General features: G+C 43.8%; 1 protein-coding gene across 2 annotated transcripts; it reads left to right on the forward strand.

The window, feature by feature from the left end:
- Positions 1–11: 11 nt before the first annotated feature.
- On the forward strand, positions 12–11,788 carry PIGP (phosphatidylinositol glycan anchor biosynthesis class P). Of its 2 annotated transcripts, XM_077293884.1 has the most exons (6): positions 80–99; positions 8,244–8,303; positions 9,012–9,111; positions 10,035–10,107; positions 10,230–10,348; positions 11,570–11,788. In XM_077293884.1, the coding sequence occupies exons 3-6, from the start codon at positions 9,030–9,032 to the stop codon at positions 11,716–11,718; spliced, it is 423 nt and encodes a 140-aa protein (XP_077149999.1). In that variant the 5' UTR covers positions 80–99; positions 8,244–8,303; positions 9,012–9,029; the 3' UTR covers positions 11,719–11,788. The 2 variants fall into 2 exon arrangements, with proteins under 2 accessions (XP_077149998.1, XP_077149999.1); XM_077293883.1 differs by lacking the exon at positions 8,244–8,303 and having other exon boundaries at positions 12–99.
- Positions 11,789–20,326: the final 8,538 nt, after the last annotated feature.

Consider the following 20,326-nt stretch of genomic DNA (forward strand, 5'->3'; position numbering starts at 1 on the left):
GCATGTAATGGTGAACCGCATTGTTTGCGTTCCATAGCAGCGCCACCTGCTGGTGCGACGGTGAATAACCACCAGAGCCAGGAAGTGCTGCAGCAGCCGGTGAGTATGAGCTCCGTGCTCCCTGTAATGTCAGACTTATGGCCTCTGCTCCATCTTATACACTACCAGATTCATAGGGGGTTGCTTTGTTTGAGTACAGGTACCTATTCCTAAAAAATGGATTTTGGACTCCCCCTCTACTGCAGGGTTCTTCTTGCTCCAGGTCCCCTACAGTCCCACCTAGCTAGTGATTCCTCTTCTTTCTTTTCCTCATTCCTTTTATTATGTCCTCCATATAACAAGCAAAACAGCTCAGGGGGGGTCATTGTCAGTGGTCGTCCGTACGATCGCTACCTGGGAGGCGAGGTGAGGGACCGTCGTGCTGTCTACTGACGTCTTATGTACGTGTTGTTACATCTAATAATCCTTTTTTACCTCACTAGTGATTTAATTACTGTAACTCTCGTACCTTGTGCCTATAAACCAGTAGAACAGCAGTGTAAAGCATGGGGGACAGACAGCACGACAGCTTGTACTGCTGCTGCGCTGCCAACACTGAGCCAGTACCCGAGGGCTGACGTATAGATTTACATTTTCCAAACTGACAGCTTTATAAATGACCTCAAAGGAAGAAACGAGTGTCCGGGGTCCTTCGGTCGTCTCTGGACTGTGGTTTCGGGAAGGGCTGGTAATGTCGGTGGCACAGTGAGCTTCGGTCAATGGTGACGTTAGAAAGGTCCGATGACCATAAGCCATAACGTATGGAACAACCCAGAAGAAACTGGTTAAAGGGGACACCCGACACAAAAAAGGCAGTGAATGATATCAAATAATTTAAAAAAAGCTATCCTCACCCATAATAACTATGGTGGTTCCAGCACTGATCGTTCTGGAGGTCTATGCTGGAACAGAATACAATGACTTCCCATTATTCGGTCCGGTGACGTAAACAGGACTTCTCTAAAACGATTATTAGGGGTAAATGTGACTGTTTACTATGGAGTCTCACAGAGGATGATGTTTGGGGTCGGTTCCACCGCCAGGCCATCAGCGAGAAACTCGGTTATAAGGGTAAATGGACGCCATGTAGAGGGGTGATCCTGCATTAACACAGTGCTGTGACATTTTCTGAAAGTGGCACTCCATCTAGGAGTACATGGCTCCGTCATGGGCCACTTATGGGCACTGGTATTCTGCCAGCACTACTAGAGCTGGTGTTACTCTCTGAGAAATGTAAGGGACATTTCCTCAAGTAAAATCCTGAGCAGCACTTCTCCTCTTGTAAAGTAAAAGTGAGACGCCGTCAGGGTGTATTGAGGCCATTAGGAGTCTTCAGTGTCCCCGGCCCTGAGTGAGGGGCTGCGGTGAGATAATAATCCGTCCCCCCAGCTAGTCTCATTGTGAAATATTACCGTCCTCAGCTTTTGTCCTGAGCTTGAGGGCCACAAGGGACACCCAAAATCCAGCTTTTCTGGAAGGTTTGTTTTTTGTGCATGATGACCCTACATCAAATTGTGGGGGTCCCAATTAGAACCTCCCATCTGTGAGAGAGGGGACGGCTAAGAGAGAATTCACACAAGGAGGATTCCCAGGAGATGAGGCCACCGAGATAAACCAGAGACATAAATCCTCCCTACGGCTTCGTTTTTGCCATGTTTTTTTCTCTTACCTGCTGTAGTTTGGTCCCTCTGTTCTTTGTCGTGAAAAAAATGCAGCGTTTTACAGCAGCAGCAAAGTGAGTGGCTTTCCTCACACGCTGCTTAGTGCAGATGTCACCCTTCAGGCTATGTGCACACGTCAGGATTTTGTCAGGCTTTTTCATCAGTATTTGTAGCCAAAACCAGGTGTGGGTGATAAATGCAGAAGTGGTGCATATGTTTCTATTATACTTTTCCTCTAATTGTTCCACTCCTGGTTTTGGCTACAAATCCTGAGGAAAAATCCTGACAAAATCCTGACGAAATCCTGACGTGTGCACATAGCCTCAAAGTGTGAAACATTTCACAGGAAATATCTGAACTTATTTCTCTTTTAATGATCATTGTGCCAATCATAGTGATCACAACCACCACACTGTGCACCGTCACCTCCGCCACACTGTGCACCTTCACCTCCGTCACACCGTGCACAGTCATCTCCGCCACACCGCGCACCGTCACCTCCGTCACACTGTGCACAGTCACGTCCTCCACATTGTGCACAATCACCTCCGCCACAACGTGCACAGTCACTTCCCCCACACAGTGCACCGTCACCTCCACCACACCGTGCACATTCATCTCCGAAACACTGTGAACAGTCACTTCCCCCACACTGTGCACCTTCACCTCTGCCACACCATCACACTGTGCACAATCGCTTCCCCCACACTATGCACGGTCACCTCTGCCACACCGTACACTGTCACCTCCGTCACACTGTGAACAGTTACTTCCTCCACACTGTGCATGGTCACCTCCGCCACACTGTGAACAGTCACATCCCTTACACTTTGCACGTCACCTCCACCACACCGTACACTGTCACCTCCGTCACACTGTGAACAGTCACTTCCCCCACACTGTGCATAGTCACCTCCGCCACACCGTGCACAGTCACCTCTGCCACTCTGTGAACAGTCTCTTCCCCCACACTTTGCACCGTCACCTCCACCACACCGTACACTGTCACCTCTGCCACACTGTGAACAGTCACCTCTGCCACACTGTGAACATTCTCTTCCCCCACCTCTGCCACTCCGTGCACAATCACCTCCGCCACACCGTGCAGTCACCTCTGCCACATCATGCATGGTCACCTCCGCCACACCGTACACAGTCACCTCCGCCACACTGTAAACAGTCACCTCCGCCACACCGTGCACAATCACCTCCTCCACCACACCGTGCACAGTCACCTCCGCCACACCGTGCACAGTCACCTCCGCCACACCGTGCACAGTCACCTCCGCCACACCGTGCACAGTCACCTCTGTCACACCGTACACAGTCACCTTTGCCACACTGTGCACAATCACCTCCCCCACACCATGCAGGGTCACCTCCTCCACACCGTGCACAGTCACCTCCATACTTGCCCTTACTGTGGGAGCTGAACTCCATTCAACCTCTGCCATGTTCACCTGTGGGAATGTGATCGGCCGGGGAGCGAATGTCACTTGTAGCTGCTGACAGCAGCACTGGAGGCGACGGGGAAATGAAGTGTTTGTTTCTGTTCATGGAGAGGGGACATCAGTAACTCACCACCTCCTGTAGTTTAGATAGGGCCGCGGTGACCTGCACCTGAACTGGCCACCGGCAGCGGACAGTGGGGCAGGCTGTAACTGCTGGCCATGGACAGTAACTCAGGACCAGGCTTCTTTGGGACAGTGACCCCACATCAGTGACCAATAACTTTTTGATCTTTGCACCCATGCACACCTCTGGTATCTGAGTAAAGTCCATTTTTTTCGGCGACCCGTTGACTTGCAGTGCCGATTTTCATTATCAACATCAGACATGTCTCCACAATTTTGCACAGACCGCTCAGTCCCCAAAAATCACCGACGCTTGAACGGCCCCATGGCTTCTAGGCACGAGCTCTATCTGACAAAAACGCAGATATGACTTGTCCGTGAAAAACTGAGGTGTGAATGATTCCTAACACGGCCATATTGGTGGAGCCGGTAAAACCTGTTATGACAAAAATCCAAACGTCACTACATTTTCCTGAAACCCCATGTTCCACAAAAAAAAAATGAAACTATTCAAAGGGTTTTACTCCATTTTTCTGCTGTAAACACCTTGATGTATCGACCCCTTAAACTTGTATGTTGGGGTTTTGTAAAAATTGCAAAATTTGGTTGCAATATTCTCAACTTTGCAGTCATCGCCGTGTGGAGCCGTAGCTTTATAGTGGGAGGATACTGAAGCTTCACCCTCCCTTACCCCCATTATGTCCTTATGCCCTGATGGGGGCTGTCCGAAATCTAAGATAAATATTATTATTTAGTTTGAGTCCCCGCGGCTCTTCAGCAGCCGCAACACAAGAAGGGATTAGCTGTTTGTTAGACGATCCCTGCCTGTCGAAGAGCCGCAAGACATGCAACCGCGGGGACTGGAACATGGTATACGACGAAGACTCTTGAGCATGCTTAGATAACACCTTGGCCAAGCACATTCCCTCCTTTTTATTATTTTTATATCTATATTACTATATCTACCGTTTATTATTATGATTATTTTATGATTTTTATTATCACCAATCACCGACTCTCGTCTGTCTTCCACAACCTACTGCCGGGTTCTGTTTTTCCTGACCTTACATAGACTATTTTTTTTTCCCTCAAGTTGCTGATTAACAACAGTGAACTTTTGTTGACTCTACATTTGCCCTCCCCCGCCCTCTCCGACTCCCTGTTATCAGCCATCGCTTCTCCATAGGTAATCTAAGAATCTGTTTATTCAGCTACACTTGACTGGAAGGCAAACGAAAAAACCAAAATGCTCCTTTAAAGTGTCGCTCGATTTTATATTTTATTTATGTCCCCCCCCCCCTCCATAAAATAAAATTATGAAGCTAATAAATAAATTAATTAAAAAAGTAAATTTTCAATTTTCTTCATTTTCTTGCAGTTTATGGATATTTTTTTATTTACTCTCACCTATTATCCATTTTCTAATATATTACTTTTTTTTTTTGCTATGACTATATATTTACAATACTGTGCAAAACGTTTAGGCAGGTTTGGGTAAAAATGCCACAAGGTAGGAGGAACGCCTTGTGCAGAGTTCCCGAAAGGCGGCATCACCGTTCAGTGCACATTTGTTATTCTGCAGCGTTTTGTTTTTATAGTTTTCTAGATTAAACTGTAAGAAAAAAAGAGTCAATTCGCTAAACAATTCTGTAAATGTCTAATAGGTCTCGGTCACCTATCACTAACTCGTTGGTCTGCTTAATTAATTAATTGTGGTGAATAGTTACAAAATTATCTTTTTCTGCATTAACAAAAAAAAACACAAAAAACTTAATTCTGACTTACATTTTTTTTTTCCTTTTTTGCATACGAGATAAAAAAAATGTTTTTTGTCATCCAACTTTTGTGGATAAAATCGGGTGAAGAATGATGAGTTTTTCGTCATCGTCGATCCAGTTTTTATGGATAAAATCGGGTGAAGAATTATGAGTTTTTCGTCATCATCGATCCAGTTTTTAAGGATAAAATCGAGTGAAGAATGATGAGTTTTTCGTCACCATCGATCCAGTTTTTATGGATAAAATCGGGTGAAGAATGATGAGTTTTTCGTCACCATCGATCCAGTTTTTATGGATAAAATCGGGTGAAGAATGATGAGTTTTTCGTCATCGTCGATCCAGTTTTTATGGATAAAATCGGGTGAAGAATGATGAGTTTTTCGTCATCGTCGATCCAGTTTTTATGGATAAAATCGGGTGAAGAATTATGAGTTTTTCGTCATCGTCGATCCAGTTTTTATGGATAAAATCGGGTGAAGAATGATGAGTTTTTCGTCACCATCGATCCAGTTTTTATGGATAAAATCGGGTGAAGAATGATGAGTTTTTCGTCATCGTCGATCCAGTTTTTATGGATAAAATCGGGTGAAGAATGATGAGTTTTTCATCATCGTCGATCCAGTTTTTATGGATAAAATCAAGTGATGATTGATGAGTTTTCGTCATCGTTGATCCAGTTTTTATGGATAAAATCGAGTGAAGAATGATGAAATTTAGTTCCGGTCATGGAGATTTTTTCCTTCTTTTTCTGACAATGTTGGGTCATATTTTCGGCATCTGATGATTAATGACCCCCGGAGTGTAGTATTAGGAGGCGGATCGCTCTTCGCGCCCCTATTGCTTCCCTATAATTGCCTTGGTTCTCAGTCAAGCAGTGACCTGCCGGATCTTTTGTCTCGGGATGAACTTTTCGGCTGTTACTCTTCACCTTCATGCTGCTTACACCCCTTCGCCTTTGTGAAGTGCTTAGTATTTTTCGAAAACACACAAAAAATGACAACCTGGATCTCTCCGTGCCACTTGTACTTTCTGTTCCGCTTGAATAAAATCTCTTCCTGACACTAAGTGCAATTGTTCTGCGTCATCACACACGAGACCTCAGGAAAACATTTATCCTTTATGGAGACTACTGGAACAATGCATTTTTACGTTTTTGAAAAATATAACATTTTTCAGTTTTTCTTTATTTTGATTTAATCTTTTCTCAACCATCTTCTAAAACTGTATATAGTCCGATCTCTGTTTCTAATGCCGTCAATCCTGGGTGATTCACGGGCTCAAATATAAGGTTCTCTATTAATTTTCTGGAGGACCAATATATTAAAAAAATTCTGCACCCAGTAGGCAATTTCTTGAAGGGGTTGTCTCATCTTGTTAAATGGTTAAAAACAAGCATCTTTGCACTTAAATTCAGCTGCATATCATCTAGTTATCCACCCACTTCTGTGGTTTAGCAGTTTGTTTCCTAGGTAAGGAGCACTCGCTTGCAAGCTCTTTGCTTTGGAGCTTGTAAGCGCTGCTCCGTCCAGTTTAAAGAGGTTGTCCACTACTTTACCATTGATGACCCAATCCCCGCCAATCAGCTTTTTTCGATGCCAGAACTGCTCAGAGGCATGTCTCTTTCTTGCCATAGGAGGGAGAAGCAGCTGCAAACAAAAAAACATCCAGATCCTCGCTTCCCATAGCATCAAATGGTGGGAGGCAGTGATAATTTAGTGATCTCAAATTGTCAGGGATGTAGCTATAGGGGTGCAGACGAAGGATCTACATCTGGGCAATAGGGGCTAAATAGAGCCCAAAAGTCCCTCAGCCACCAAAAGGGAGACAAGCCGTTGCCAGGGCGGTCTGGCTGTGGCTTTCTCCACTTCATCCATTGAAAGCACATGAACAGTAGGGCAAGCTGAGCTCTCATGACCTATGGAGGAGTCATAGATTCATAGAATGTTAGAGTTGAAAGAAGCCTCCAGGGTCATAGAGCCCAACCCCCTGCTCAATGCAGGATTCACTAAACCATCTCAGACAGATGTCTGGCCAGCCTCTGTTTGAAGACTTCCATTGAAGGAGATCTCACCACCTCTCGTGGCCGCCTGTTCCACTAATTGATCACCCTCACTGCTTCTCGTGTTTCCATGTGCAAATGAGAATAATGATGATTCCTCTACACTGTGACAACCCTTCAGATATTTGTAGACAGCTATTAAGTCTCTTATTAGCTTTCTTTTTTGCAAGCTAAACATTCCCAGATCATTTAACCATTCCTCATAAGACATACTTTACAGTCCGCTCACCATCCTGGTAGCTTTTCTCTGAACTTGCTCCAGTTTTTCACTGTCTTTTTTAAAATGTGGTGCCCAGAACTGGACACAGTATTCCAGATGAGACCTGACCAAGGAGGAGAAGAGGGGGATAATTACTTCATGTGATCTAGACTCTATGCTTCTCTTAATACATCCTAGAACTGTTTGCCTTTTTTGCTGCTGCATCACACTGTTGACTCATGTGCAGTCTGTGATCTATTAGTATACCCAAGTCTTTTTCACTTGCTGTTGCTTAGTTCTATTCCTCCCATTCTGTAGATGTTATTTTCTTTTTTCTTTCCCAAATGTAGAATCTTGCATTTCTCCCTGTTAAATACTATTCTATTAGTCGCTGCCCATTGTTCAAGCATATCTACATCTTCTGAATCCTTTTTCTGTCTTATCTAGTGTTATCTATCTCTCCTCGATTTGCATCGTCTGCAAATTTGATTTGTTTAGCTTCAGTTCCCTTATTTATGTCATTTATAAAAATGTTGAACAACACATGGGCCAGGACAGAGCCTTGTGGTACCTCACTTGAGACATTCTTCCAATTGGATGTGCAGCCATTTACGACCACTCTTTGAGAATGATCACTGAGCCAGTTATGAATCCATCCAACCGTAGCCTTGTCATGTTCTAAGGCTCGTTAGACGGTTGGACATTGACTTATGGGATGGCTACCTTTTTGTGTAACCTTTTCCCAGGGAGCATTGCCTGGTCAAGTCTCTGTAAATTTAGCTTTGCAGTCCACACTAGGAGAACTACGAGACTTTGCAGAGAAAAATTCAAGCACAATCCAACAAATTTTCTGGATAGACTAATACAAAATTAGTGAGGGTGAGTCATAAATAAATAAATTATATTTTCTGAATCTGTGCTTGATATTTGCAGAATTGGTTTACACTGCTGCTGAATTTTGATGAGATTCCTGATCAATTTTTATGCTGATCGGTAAGAAAAAAAAACATATAATAGAACCCATCAAGGTATTCCTTTTTAAAAATCATAGGAACAGTTAAAATTCTTTATGTAGATTTGGTTGTATATAAAGAATAGACCAAATTACCTTTTGGGGTTTTTTAAATTGTTAATGTTTCCATAATCGGTAGTACGTGTGAATAAATACTAATATACAGAGGCATGTTAATGAAAAGTGACATCTTTTTTCCGTATTTGCAGACTATAGTTCCATTTTCCATGACTGCATTATCTTTGAAAACATTTTGAAACCACATTCGATCAAAAAAATACAACTGAAAATCCAGAGGGGGAGGTTGAGGGGATGCAGCTGCAGTTTCTTCTGTGAAAGTGCATGCTGCGAGAGGGGAGGAGGAGCTGCAGTGAGAAGACATCTGATTGTCTAAAACTGTCCATGTACATGAGATAGTGATCAGCTAAATGTTTGTTCTGTAAATGGCTGCATTTCCTGACTCCTCAAAACATATAAGCGAGTGATCATGTATTTTCTACGTAAAGAGAAGAGAAAGTCGTTGCCAGACACTTCTTTTTTTACCTTCCCTGAAAACAAAAGGTTAGGAGTTGAAAATTCAACTGTTCGATCCTTCTTTTCCTTATCAGTGAAGAGTCAGGAGCCCCCATACACATCAGGTAGTCGACTATATATGGTATATATTTTTTATTTTTTTATATTTTTTTTAGGACTTTTAAGGTCACAGAATGGTTGAAAATTCACCATCTCCTCTGCCGGAAAGAGCCATCTATGGTTTTGTCCTCCACTTGGCGTCTCAGTGTGGATTTAGTGAGTATATAGAATCTTGTGAGTGACTACGATAATCCATCCAGTTTGTCTCGGATCCATTCAGCAGAGTGAGATAGATGAAAAGAAGTCTGACTGCTGGACCAGACTACGAAGAATGTGTGTGTAGTCTGTTACCATGGAGACACAAGGGAACTGTATTCATGGAATGTTACATTGTTAATTATTTAGACTTTTCACGAAGAGGCTTTGGAATGTAATCTATTTTAGAAATATTATCTGTTACTTCAGATCATCACTAATGTCACAGATCAATCTGCGGTGGAATATGTGTAAATCATTGTGTGGTTAAAAATTGTATTCAGTCTTAGTTATATATTCATCCAGACTGACAATTGTTATACCCACCCATAGGTTGTCAGTCAGCGCCTTTAAAAACTAAACTTTCAACCCCCGACACCACCCCGAATTAAAGAATTCAGAATTAAAGGAATATTCCCCCCCCCCAAAAAAAAAAAAAAGTATCGGCTATTTTTAGAATAGAGGATAATAAGCTTATAACTGGGGGTCTGTCTGTTAGACCCCAAACGATCTTTAGATCGGGGCTTAGGAGCCAAAAAAAGGGGTCATTGCAGCCCTGTCTTAGATGGATCATCCTCCGCTTCATTTATGTCTATGAGCCTCGACTTTCTCCATCAGTCCCATAGACAAAAAATGAACCATAGGTCGAATATGCGCGTCTGCAGAGCCCCACTGTTGGGGTTCCAGAGCTCCGATCTCGGAATCACTGGGAGTCCCAACGGTCACAACAACAACAAGTCAGTAAGTTGTTACCTATCCCTCTTATAGGAAATACCTTGTTTTTTGGGGGGAGGGAAACTGGTCAAATCTCTTCTCTCCATCTTTTCAAAAACTTTAGAAAACCCACCTAACTTCTCGTCCTTACATCCTCCATTGTTTTCCAGTCCTATATCTGACGTGGGCGTTTGTTCCCGAGTCATGGCTGCACTCCTTAGGACTGACGTACTGGCCTCAGAAGTGAGTACTTACCATGGGTATTGTAGGAGGGACCGTACATCAATGGAGGTTTTGTTTTGTTTTTTTCTTCATATTTTGTATATCGTGTCTAATCCCTAATCTGAGCCGTATTTGTCCTCCAGGTACTGGGCTGTGGCCATCCCTGTCTACCTCATGGTCACACTGGGCATTGCCTATATCTTCTTGTTTGGAATAAATTTGATGAACACGGCTCCCCTGGATTCAATCCACACTGTAACGGGTAATTTAATATGGCGGTCTAGTATCTCATTTCTGCCACTTTATTAGCCAGGAGTCACCCTACATGGTCTAAGGTGCGCGTCGTCTATGCTGTATGATCTACATCTTAAAGGTAGCCTGTCGGGTCCCCTGACTATCCCAAACCGCTAATATAGTGGATGCGGATTGCTGTATGTTGCTCACTAATGTTCCTCTCTTGTAAAAACGAACTTTTATTCTGTAGCTTCGCGCATCAGATGAGGCAGGAGTAGTCCGGCGAGGCGTCTCCTCCCCAAACTAATCCCGCCTGTAACCATCCCTATTTGGGCATGATTGATAGCCACAGGCAGGGCTTCCTACGAAACGATCAGTTTGCCTATATTTTGCATTACTGTTGTAGAAAAAGTGTTGAACCGATTTCAGGTTTGCATCCTGTAAGGTAACTATAAAAAAAAATGTTAAATATATTTAAAAAAAACCCTTTAATTATTCTCATTTTTCCAGCTTAAAATGAACATAGGCGGCATCTTTAAAAGTCCAATTTGTCAAAATATTACATTATTTAACCCATGTGATAAATGTTTTAAAATTAAAAATATCGAAACTCCAGAATTGCTGTTTTTTTTTATTGTTGTTTCACTTGCGGTGCCTCCTCCACAATAGAAAGTGATCAATATATTGATACTGCTCCCCTAAATGGTTCCAATAAAGATGTTAGCCACAAGAAATACAAATAAGCCCTGACACAGCTCTATGAATGGAAAAATAAAAACGTTAGGGGTCTCAAAAAATGGCGATTTATTTTATTTTTTACAAATTTCTGATTTATTTCACACTTTAAATTAAAAAAATATATACTTATACAATGTTAATATCGCTGTGATCGTACTCACCTGTTGTCAAGTTCTTTTTACTACACAATATATGACTTACAAACAAAAAAAAAAATTAAAGAATTGTGGGGGGTGTTTACCCCTTTTACTCCATTTGTAATTTTTTTTAATATGTGGGAAAATGAATAATGTAATTCAAAACTACAACTCATCCCGCTCAAAAAAAAGGCTTGTCGATGGGTAAATAAAAAAGTTAGGGGAGGGGAGGGGAAAAAGATTAAATTCTAATTCCAATTCTTCATGGTCCCTGCAGATAGAGGCATCGCCCGAAGCTTTGCTGTATGTGAATGTGCTCGTCTAGGTGAATTAATGATTTACCGTAATTCATTCTTTTCTCCTCTCCTCTGCAGACACATATGCCAAAAATCAAGTGATAAAAGAGTCAGATCCAGACGCCATTCCGGCCATACGGGACATCTCCATTAGTGAAGTCAACCGAATGTTCTTCCTCTCGGCAGGAGACGGGATCCTCAGGAACCATGTGTCATCGATTAGCTAATGTGTTGGATTTAACTTATTTTTACTTTTTATATTAGAGCAATTGATAATTAAAAATTATATTATTGGACTGTGAGATTTATTGCTGATGGGTCAGGAACATTCAAAGAACTTGGAAATACTTGAGTGTTTACCTACTGTCAGATGTCTCCAAAGTGCTGATATATGAGCCACAATATCACACACTGATTTGCCCCCTGCATATAAGTTACCGGTTGCTCTATGTATATTTCCGGTACTTTAAAAAATCAGTACCTGAGATATACATGTACGTGTGTTTAATACGTATGGCAACTGTTTGCCTATGTGCCACATCAGTACCACACATAACAGCGCCTGGGAATCAGCAGTACTGTTTGCGCTGTTCCCCGGCTCCGGATGCTGAAGAAAACTGCTCACATCATTGTTTCCTGCTCATGCTGCGATCAGCGCTAGCTGGGGACAATGTTGACAGTTGTATTCAGCTGTTAACAGCGAGAGCAGGAGCGGCTGAAGATGGGAGTATTGCCGCCTGCGCTATAAATAAATAAAGGTTTTAAAAAAAATTGCATGGTGTTCCCCTGTATTTTTGATAATCAGCCAGGCAATACTGACAGCTGCGGGCTGCAACCCTCAGCTGTCAGCTTTAGCAAGTATGGGTATCATGAATAGAGGGATCCCCACTACATATTTTTTAATTGTTTAAATAAATAATTTAAAAAAACGATGTGGGGTTCCCCTCCGCCCCCAATTTTTTGACAACCAGCCAAGCTAAAGCAAATATCTGGGAGCTGGTATTCCCGGGCTGGTAAGGAGTTGTGGATATTGGCTCAGCAGTTCAAGCTCAGTGAGTTCACCACAGTTCACCATGAGAAATTTCCTCTGGGGCGGCTGTGGGCTGCAATTTTTAGACTGCAGGAGGTCAATATTCAGTGCCCCTTACCAGCCTTAAGGCCCCGTCTCACATAGCGAGATCGCTAGCGAGATCGCTGCTGAGTCACAAGTTTTGTGACGCAACAGCGACCTCCATAGCGATCTCGCTATGTGTGACACGTACCAGCGATCAGGCCCCTGCTGCGAGATCGCTGGTCGTGTCGGAATGGCCTGGACCTTTTTTTGGTCGTTGAGGTCCCGCTGACATCGCTGAATTGGTGTGTGTGACACCGATCCAGCGATGTCTTCACTGGTAACCAGGGTAAACATCGGGTTACTAAGCGCAGGGCCGCGCTTAGTAACCCGATGTTTACCCTGGTTACCAGCGTAAATGTAAAAAAAAAAAAACAGTACATACTCGCCTTTCGGTGTCCAGGTCCCTTGCCGTCTGCTTCCTGCTCTCACTGACTGCCGGCCGTACAGTGAGAAGTGAGAGCAGCAGTGACGTCACCGCTGCGCTCTGCTCTCACTGTACGGCCGGATCTCAGTCAGAGCAGGAAGCAGACGGCAAGGGACCTGGACACCGAAAGGCGAGTATGTACTGTTTGTTTTTTTTGGTAACCAGGGTAAACATCGGGTTACTAAGCGCGGCCCTGCGCTTAGTAACCCGATGTTTACCCTGGTTACCCGGGTGCTGCAGGGGGACTTCGGCATCGTTGAAGACAGTTTCAACGATGCCGAAGTCGTTCCCCTGATCGTTGGTCGCTGGAGAGAGCTGTCTGTGTGACAGCTCCCCAGCGACCACACAGCGACTTACCAACGATCACGGCCAGGTCGTATCGCTGGTCGTGATCGTTGGTAAATTGCTTAGTGAGACGGGGCCTTAAGCGATTTACCAACGATCACGACCAGCGATACGACCTGGCCGTGATCGTTGGTAAGTCGTTGTGTGGTCGCTGGGGAGCTGTCACACAGACAGCTCTCTCCAGCGACCAACGATCAGGGGAACAACTTCGGCATCGTTGAAACTGTCTTCAACGATGCCGAAGTCCCCCTGCAGCACCCGGGTAACCAGGGTAAACATCGGGTTACTAAGCGCAGGGCCGCGCTTAGTAACCCGATGTTTACCCTGGTTACCAAAAAAAACAAACAGTACATACTCGCCTTTCGGTGTCCAGGTCCCTTGCCGTCTGCTTCCTGCTCTGACTGAGATCCGGCCGTACAGTGAGAGCAGAGTGCAGCGGTGACGTCACTGCTGTGCTCTCACTTCTCACTGTACGGCCGGCAGTCAGTGAGAGCAGGAAGTGGACGGCAAGGGACCTGACGGACATCAGAAGGCGAGTATGTATTGTTTGTTTTTTTTTACATTTACGCTGGTAACCAGGGTAAACATCGGGTTACTAAGCGCGGCCCTGCGCTTAGTAGCCCGATGTTTACCCTGGTTACCAGTGAAGACATCGCTGGATCGGTGTCACACACACCGATTCAGCGATGTCAGCGGGGCCTCAACGACCAAAAAAAGGTCCAGGCCATTCCGACACGACCAGCGATCTCACAGCAGGGGCCTGATCGCTGGTACGTGTCACACATAGCGAGATCGCTACTGAGGTCGCTGTTGCGTCACAAAACTTGTGACTCAGCAGCGATCTCGCTATGTGAGACGGGGCCTTAAGGGGATCACATAATCTATCCAACATTCTCGCAGTAGATTGGACCACTGTACATTAGGTGACTATTTTTTACTTTTATCAACTGGTATAATATACAGTCTTGCCAAATGTTTGGGCTTGAAGGAATTTTTTTTCCAAAAATAACATCTTCATTGTCTTTGGGTCGTGTCACCTTTTGCAACTTAGCTCCATTTTTGGTAATAAGACAGAGAGACACGACCTAGTGTCAGACAGGGTGCTATTTCTGGAAACAAAGGAGAACCTGTTTTGTAATCTTGAACACGATGAGATTGCCCATTTATTTTTTGAAGGCGTTTCTCCATGAAGAGAGATTCTGCTGTTGGAGGTACCAGCTTACAATGTGGTCATCCGAATACCAGGCCGTGAGGTGTGTGACTTTAGATAAATGACCTGTATGGACAAAAGTATTGGTTCACACACCATGATCATTGAACTTCACTTTCTCTTTCGGTCCTATTGCCCCCCCAGTGTATAACATGTGGCCCTCACCGTGGTGTCTTCCTTTTCCAACAGGACAGAATGACCGGTGGTGCAGAGCTCACTGAGACCAGCGCTGTCCTATAATAGGAGCCACAGGTGTGACAAGTCCATTCATGACATTTTTCCTCCTGAATCTTTCCCATTACCTGTGAGAAGTAGAAGGAACCTCAGCCACGAATTGGAGACCCCATAACGTTACATAGCGGGGGGCCAAGTGCTGAATAGCAGAGGGCATAAAAGTTGCTGACTCCATAACTGCAGAGTCCAGACCTCCTTTGATATTAACTTTAGCACAAACACTGAGTCCCCCACCCCCCCGGGAGCGTCATGGCCGTACATCACCAAGCACAATGCCTAGCGTCGGTTTGAGTGATGTAAAGCCGCCATCACTGGAGGAAATGTGTTCTGTGCAGTGACTGATCGCACTTTTCTATCTGGCATCTGATGGATAAGTTGAGGTTTGGTGATTCCAGGAGAATGTTACTCCCTGACTGCATTGTCCCGCTCTATAGTTTGGTGGAGGAGGATAATTCTGTTGGCTTGTTATCAGGGGTCAGCCATGGACACTGAGCTTCAGTGAAGGGAAATCTTAATACTTCAGCACAAGATATTGTGGTCAATTTTAGCTTCCAGCATTGTAGGAAAAGACCTTTTTTCTGTTCCCCATGACTGTGCCCAGTGCACAACATCTATAGAGATAGGGTTGGTGGAAGAACATGATCGGCTGCACAGAGCCCAGACCTCAACCCCATCCAACAACTAGACCGGAGATGGTGGGCCCGACCTCTCCCCAGCTGTCTGACCTCACAAATTCTCTTCTGGATGATGGGGCAAAAATTCCCACAGACGCCTCCAAAATCTTGTGGAAACAGTTCCCAGAAGAGCAGGAGCCATTATATCAGCATAGGGGCCGACCCCATATTAATCTCTATGGATGTAGAATGGGAGGTCAAAAAGCTCCTGTAGGTGTAATGTGGAGGGGGCACATACTTCAGTCCATATCCATGGTTAGCATTGGAGCCTTAGGAATGGGTGACTAGTTTGTAACCAGAGAACTTGTTTATATGTGAACCGACTCTTCCCATAAAGTTTGTTTCCCAAATTATCTAGTTACCCACCATGTAATAATCAGTCTTGACTATGTGACAACCATTGCTGCCTCATGATACAAGAAACTGCTGGGAAAGATGCGGCCGGGTTCTGGGACACAGAGATTAAAGGTCCCCAAGTCAGAAGAAGATGCTATCAATGATGAATCTGCCAATACATTTCACTGGAGACAAGTCGAGGTCTGGAGACTTTGAAGTCTCGGGAGAAGGGAGCTAGGAACGGTCTGTGTATTCGTCCTCGCTTGGTTTGGTGTTTACACAAAAACAACATAATAAAAGGGACAGACCTTGTTACCTAATAATCCGCCATCTATAAGGCTCCCTATAGTAGGTGCATTGGCATCCGCCATCTATAAGGTGCCTCAATAGTACCTTGATTGTGGCAGGTAAATGGATCAGATAAAATATCTCTGCAGGCCAGTATACAACTCATCTGTAGACCCACAGGACTCATGTTTCCCACCTTTTGAACTTTTTAGGGTCTTTTTGCTTTTGACATTAGACTAAAGTAATCTGAACCCATCAATTTTGGTGGTAACAGCCGTCCAGCTAATGCATATTGGGACCTCCTGACTCAACCCTACAGATGATGACAAGATTAAAAAAAGTGGGAGCCAAGGCAGAAACTTGACAGATCCCATCATATGTCAATACCGGATCCAACAAAGTTATAATTGTTGTATTCTCTTAACCAATCAGCTGCTCCAACAAGACTTACATGTAATGGCACCCCTAAGACTGAGTGCAAGTGAGTCTTCTTGATATCAATCTCTCGAAGCCCCTAGAGGTTATGGGATAGTTGCATTCACCCACAATTTTCTGATCAACCTAAATGATGAAAACCTAACCTTAAGGGAGGACAATATTCATTTCCCTTTGCAAGTATTGAGGGAAACCTCTACAATAGGTGCCCAAGGGTTTCTTTATGAAAGCCCCTTTGCCGTCGCGACCTGCAGAGCAGATTTATGGAGAGGCCATAACATGTAATTTCTTAGGGGTGACCACCACTTTCCAGTTCTCCTAGCAGAGTTTACGCCCAACTATGCTGAACCTATGTTTGTTTTCTAAGGACTTCTACTGGAAACTAGAAGAAATATGGTGGAAGACCAGGTGAGCAGCTGCCAAAGATGTCTGGCTCCATGTATCTCGTGGTAGACCAAATATTAAGGGGAGTACGGGGTGTGGAATAAATAAAATTCCAAGTACTCTCCGCTAAATACTCAAGTCCCGCCCTGACATTGTGTCGGGTACACCACAGAGAACAGTGTTTGGCTATAACGGTCGCATGTAGTGACAGCATCAGAACCACAAGGGAGTTTTAACACGAGTGCTATGTCTCACCTGCTGAGGTGGATCCTCAAAACTCCTGCATCTGGATAAGCACTTGTTGTGCAACACAGACAGATGACGTTGGTGCAGTGAGGTGGAATAACGGTGGCTCAGTGGTTAGACTTGCAGTGCTGGGGTCCTGGGTTAAAAACCCACCAAGGACAACATTTGCAAGCAATTTGTATGTTCTCCCCGTGTTTGTGTGGATTTCCTCCGGGTTCTTCAGTTCCCGCACACATAAAGACATACTCATAGGTAAGCTTGATTGTGAACCCCAATGGGGACAGTGATAATGTATGTAAAGCACTTTGGAATTAATGGAACTACATAAGTGAGTAAAATAGATAAATATGATGAATAGAGTTGAAGAAACAGCAATAGATGTCACAAATCTATAACGTGGAAAGTAGTAGACTTGTGTGATTGTAGCCGAACTCAATGCCGAGGCTGATTCATAGAAAAGTTGACTACTTTGGAGCAGTGCTAAGTTTGTCACAGAGTTCAGGCGAAACTGGCCTAGCAGTATAGTAGAGTCCACTCAGCGGCAGAGCTGAGTTTGTTACAGAGTTTAGACAGGACTGGTAAAGCGCTATAGAAGAGTCTGCTCAGTGGTAGGAGGTTGATGGAGGAGAGCTGGCACATGGAAATAGTCCACAGTAGTGGTGTGGATGCCAACTACCTGAATACTCAGGCAGTGAACCGCTGCCTGAGTGGTTCTTTAAGTTCTAGGGGCATGTTGTGTGTGCCGGGTTGCCACAGCGCTGTATCACACCGAGGAACAGAAAAAGAGCTGGCACTTGGTTCAGGAAAGGTAAGTTGGAGGTATGTTTGAGTAGTCCATGATGTATTGCTCCATACACGTATACCTCCAACAGGAATAGAGTGGCACATGTCATTGCAAAAAAAAAAAAACCTATGGTCTAAGTTTTTTCTTTTGTCATGTTCGGTGTATATGAAGGGAACCTAAATGTGAACAGACCCTTAATGGTAATTTCCCCGACACCCAACCTGTGTTATTTTCCTATATGTGATGTTTAATTGATGCATAATTCCCCCACGATGACATAGTAGTGGGGTTATTCCAAGGATTTTCCATACCGAGCTGCGGATGACCTTACTACAGTTTGGGATGTCCTCTCGTCTTGCGCTGGGATAAACAATGGCTCCACTTTGCATTTTATTAGCTGTTCTTTCATTGCCTCTATGTAATGTGCTGCTGAGGGCAAATTTCACCAGCCGATCAGTGAGTGGCACGTATCCATCCCTCAATACATTGCAATAATCTGTCCCATCAACAGCTCCCAGTCCCACAGCAATCTGCACTGGTTCCAGCCTCCCAAACCAGTAATGATTTACCCTGCTGAGATCAAATATCCCAGGTCTCGGGGCCCTCAGTTAGGGAGAACCTAGAGACAAACTTGTCCTCATTCTCACCTCTCAACCTTATCAGTGACCTCAGAAGAGGTTACCAAGAGCGAACCAGGCAGAGGGGTCATAGGGGAGAGAAGCTGCCAAATAACATCATTATAAATATTAAAATACCATAAAAAAGGGAAAAAAATAATTCCAAAATTATGATAAAAAAATAATTATTTACCTCTTCTAATATTTTTGCAAAATGACCCATTTTTTTTCCACTGAAATTATTATTCCTTTTTTACAATGTTATTATTGTCCATTCTTCTTATCGTTATTTATTTAAATTAAATTATTCCGTTCAACATTTTTTCTCCCATTGTTTAAATAATTATATAAGAATAAGCCAAGTTTCCCTACAGCTTTATAAATATTAGTCCAATTCATTCTCCCGTTGGTCAACGAATGGAAAAAATCATCAAAGTGTTTTCGACAGAATTCTGGTGTAAAACATTTTGATAAGTTGCAATTTTTTTGTGCAACTCGAGATTGTTTAAAATTGTGTCATCTTTTGGCGTTTTCACACCAAAATGGGAGGAGACCGGGCGAAACGAGGACGAGGGCCGCTCCTTTAATTCATGACAAGCTGGCACCTTCCTTACGCCTTACACCTGTTTGTGGTAGATGCACGGAGGCGCTCACACTTTTCAGAGGCTCCTGATTCATTGCACTTTCTTACACATCCTTTTTCTTTTTCGTTCCATCCTGTCTTCCTTTTTATCTATTTGTCATCTCGATCTTCTTTCTTCATCTTTCTCTCCTCCATTTCTTGCAGCTTCTTTTCTTTCCATCCTCTCTGTATTCTTTCATTTCCCATTCTTTCTTCCTCTGCTATCCTTCCTTACTCTGCCTTCCTACCTCCGTTCCTCTCTCTCTACCTATCCTTCTTTTCTTTCTCTATCTTCTCTACCATCCTTCTTTCTCTCCTTTCTCTTTTATCTTCCATTATTATTTCATTCTTTCTTGTTGTTTTCCATTATTCCTCTATTTTTCTTTCCTTTTTTTCTTTCTTTCCTTATTTTCTTTCTTCATTCCTTTTTCTCTTTTTGTCTTTCTTTCTCACTCTCTCTTGCTTCCTATCTTTCTTTTTCTAACTTTTCAATCATGCTTCTTTCCTTCCTCTTCCTTTCTTTTCTTCCTTTCTTCCTTCCTGATTTCCATCCTTCCTCTTGTTCCTCTTTCCTCCTCTGTCACTTCCTCACTTTCTTCCTTCCTGATTTCCATCCTTCCTCTTGTTCCTCTTTCCTCCTCTGTCACTTCCTCACTTTCTTCCTTCCTGATTTCCATCCTTCCTCTCGTTCCTCTTTCCTCCTCTGTCACTTCCTCACTTTCCCCTTCCTGATTTCCATCCTTCCTCTTGTTCCTCTTTCCTCCTCTGTCACTTCCTCACTTTCCCCTTCCTGATTTCCATCCTTCCTCTTGTTCCTCTTTCCTCCTCTGTCACTTCCTCACTTTCCCCTTCCTGATTTCCATCCTTCCTCTCGTTCCTCTTTCCTCCTCTGTCACTTCCTCACTTTCCCCTTCCTGATTTCCATCCTTCCTCTCGTTTCTCTTTCCTCCTCTGTCACTTCCTCGCTTTCTTCCTTCCTGATTTCCATCCTTCCTCTCGTTCCTCTTTCCTTCTCTGTCACTTCCTCGCTTTCTTCCTTCCTGATTTCCATCCTTCCTCTCGTTCCTCTTTCCTCCTCTGTCACTTCCTCGCTTCCTTCCTTCCTCTTTTCAATCCTTCTTT

This window comes from Ranitomeya variabilis, chromosome 3, assembly GCF_051348905.1.
Source record: "Ranitomeya variabilis isolate aRanVar5 chromosome 3, aRanVar5.hap1, whole genome shotgun sequence".
Taxonomy (NCBI): Eukaryota; Metazoa; Chordata; class Amphibia; order Anura; family Dendrobatidae; genus Ranitomeya; species Ranitomeya variabilis.

What these genes read in the sequence shown, in the direction of transcription:
- PIGP (XM_077293883.1), top strand. Translation starts at nt 9,030, where the DNA reads ATGGTTGAAAATTCACCATCTCCTCTGCCGGAAAGAGCCATCTATGGT. An exon ending in CTGACGTACTGGCCTCAGAA is followed by an intron (nt 10,108 to 10,229) that starts GTGAGTACTTAC and finishes TTTGTCCTCCAG; the next exon opens with GTACTGGGCTGTGGCCATCC. An exon ending in TTCAATCCACACTGTAACGG is followed by an intron (nt 10,349 to 11,569) that starts GTAATTTAATAT and finishes TCTCCTCTGCAG; the next exon opens with ACACATATGCCAAAAATCAA.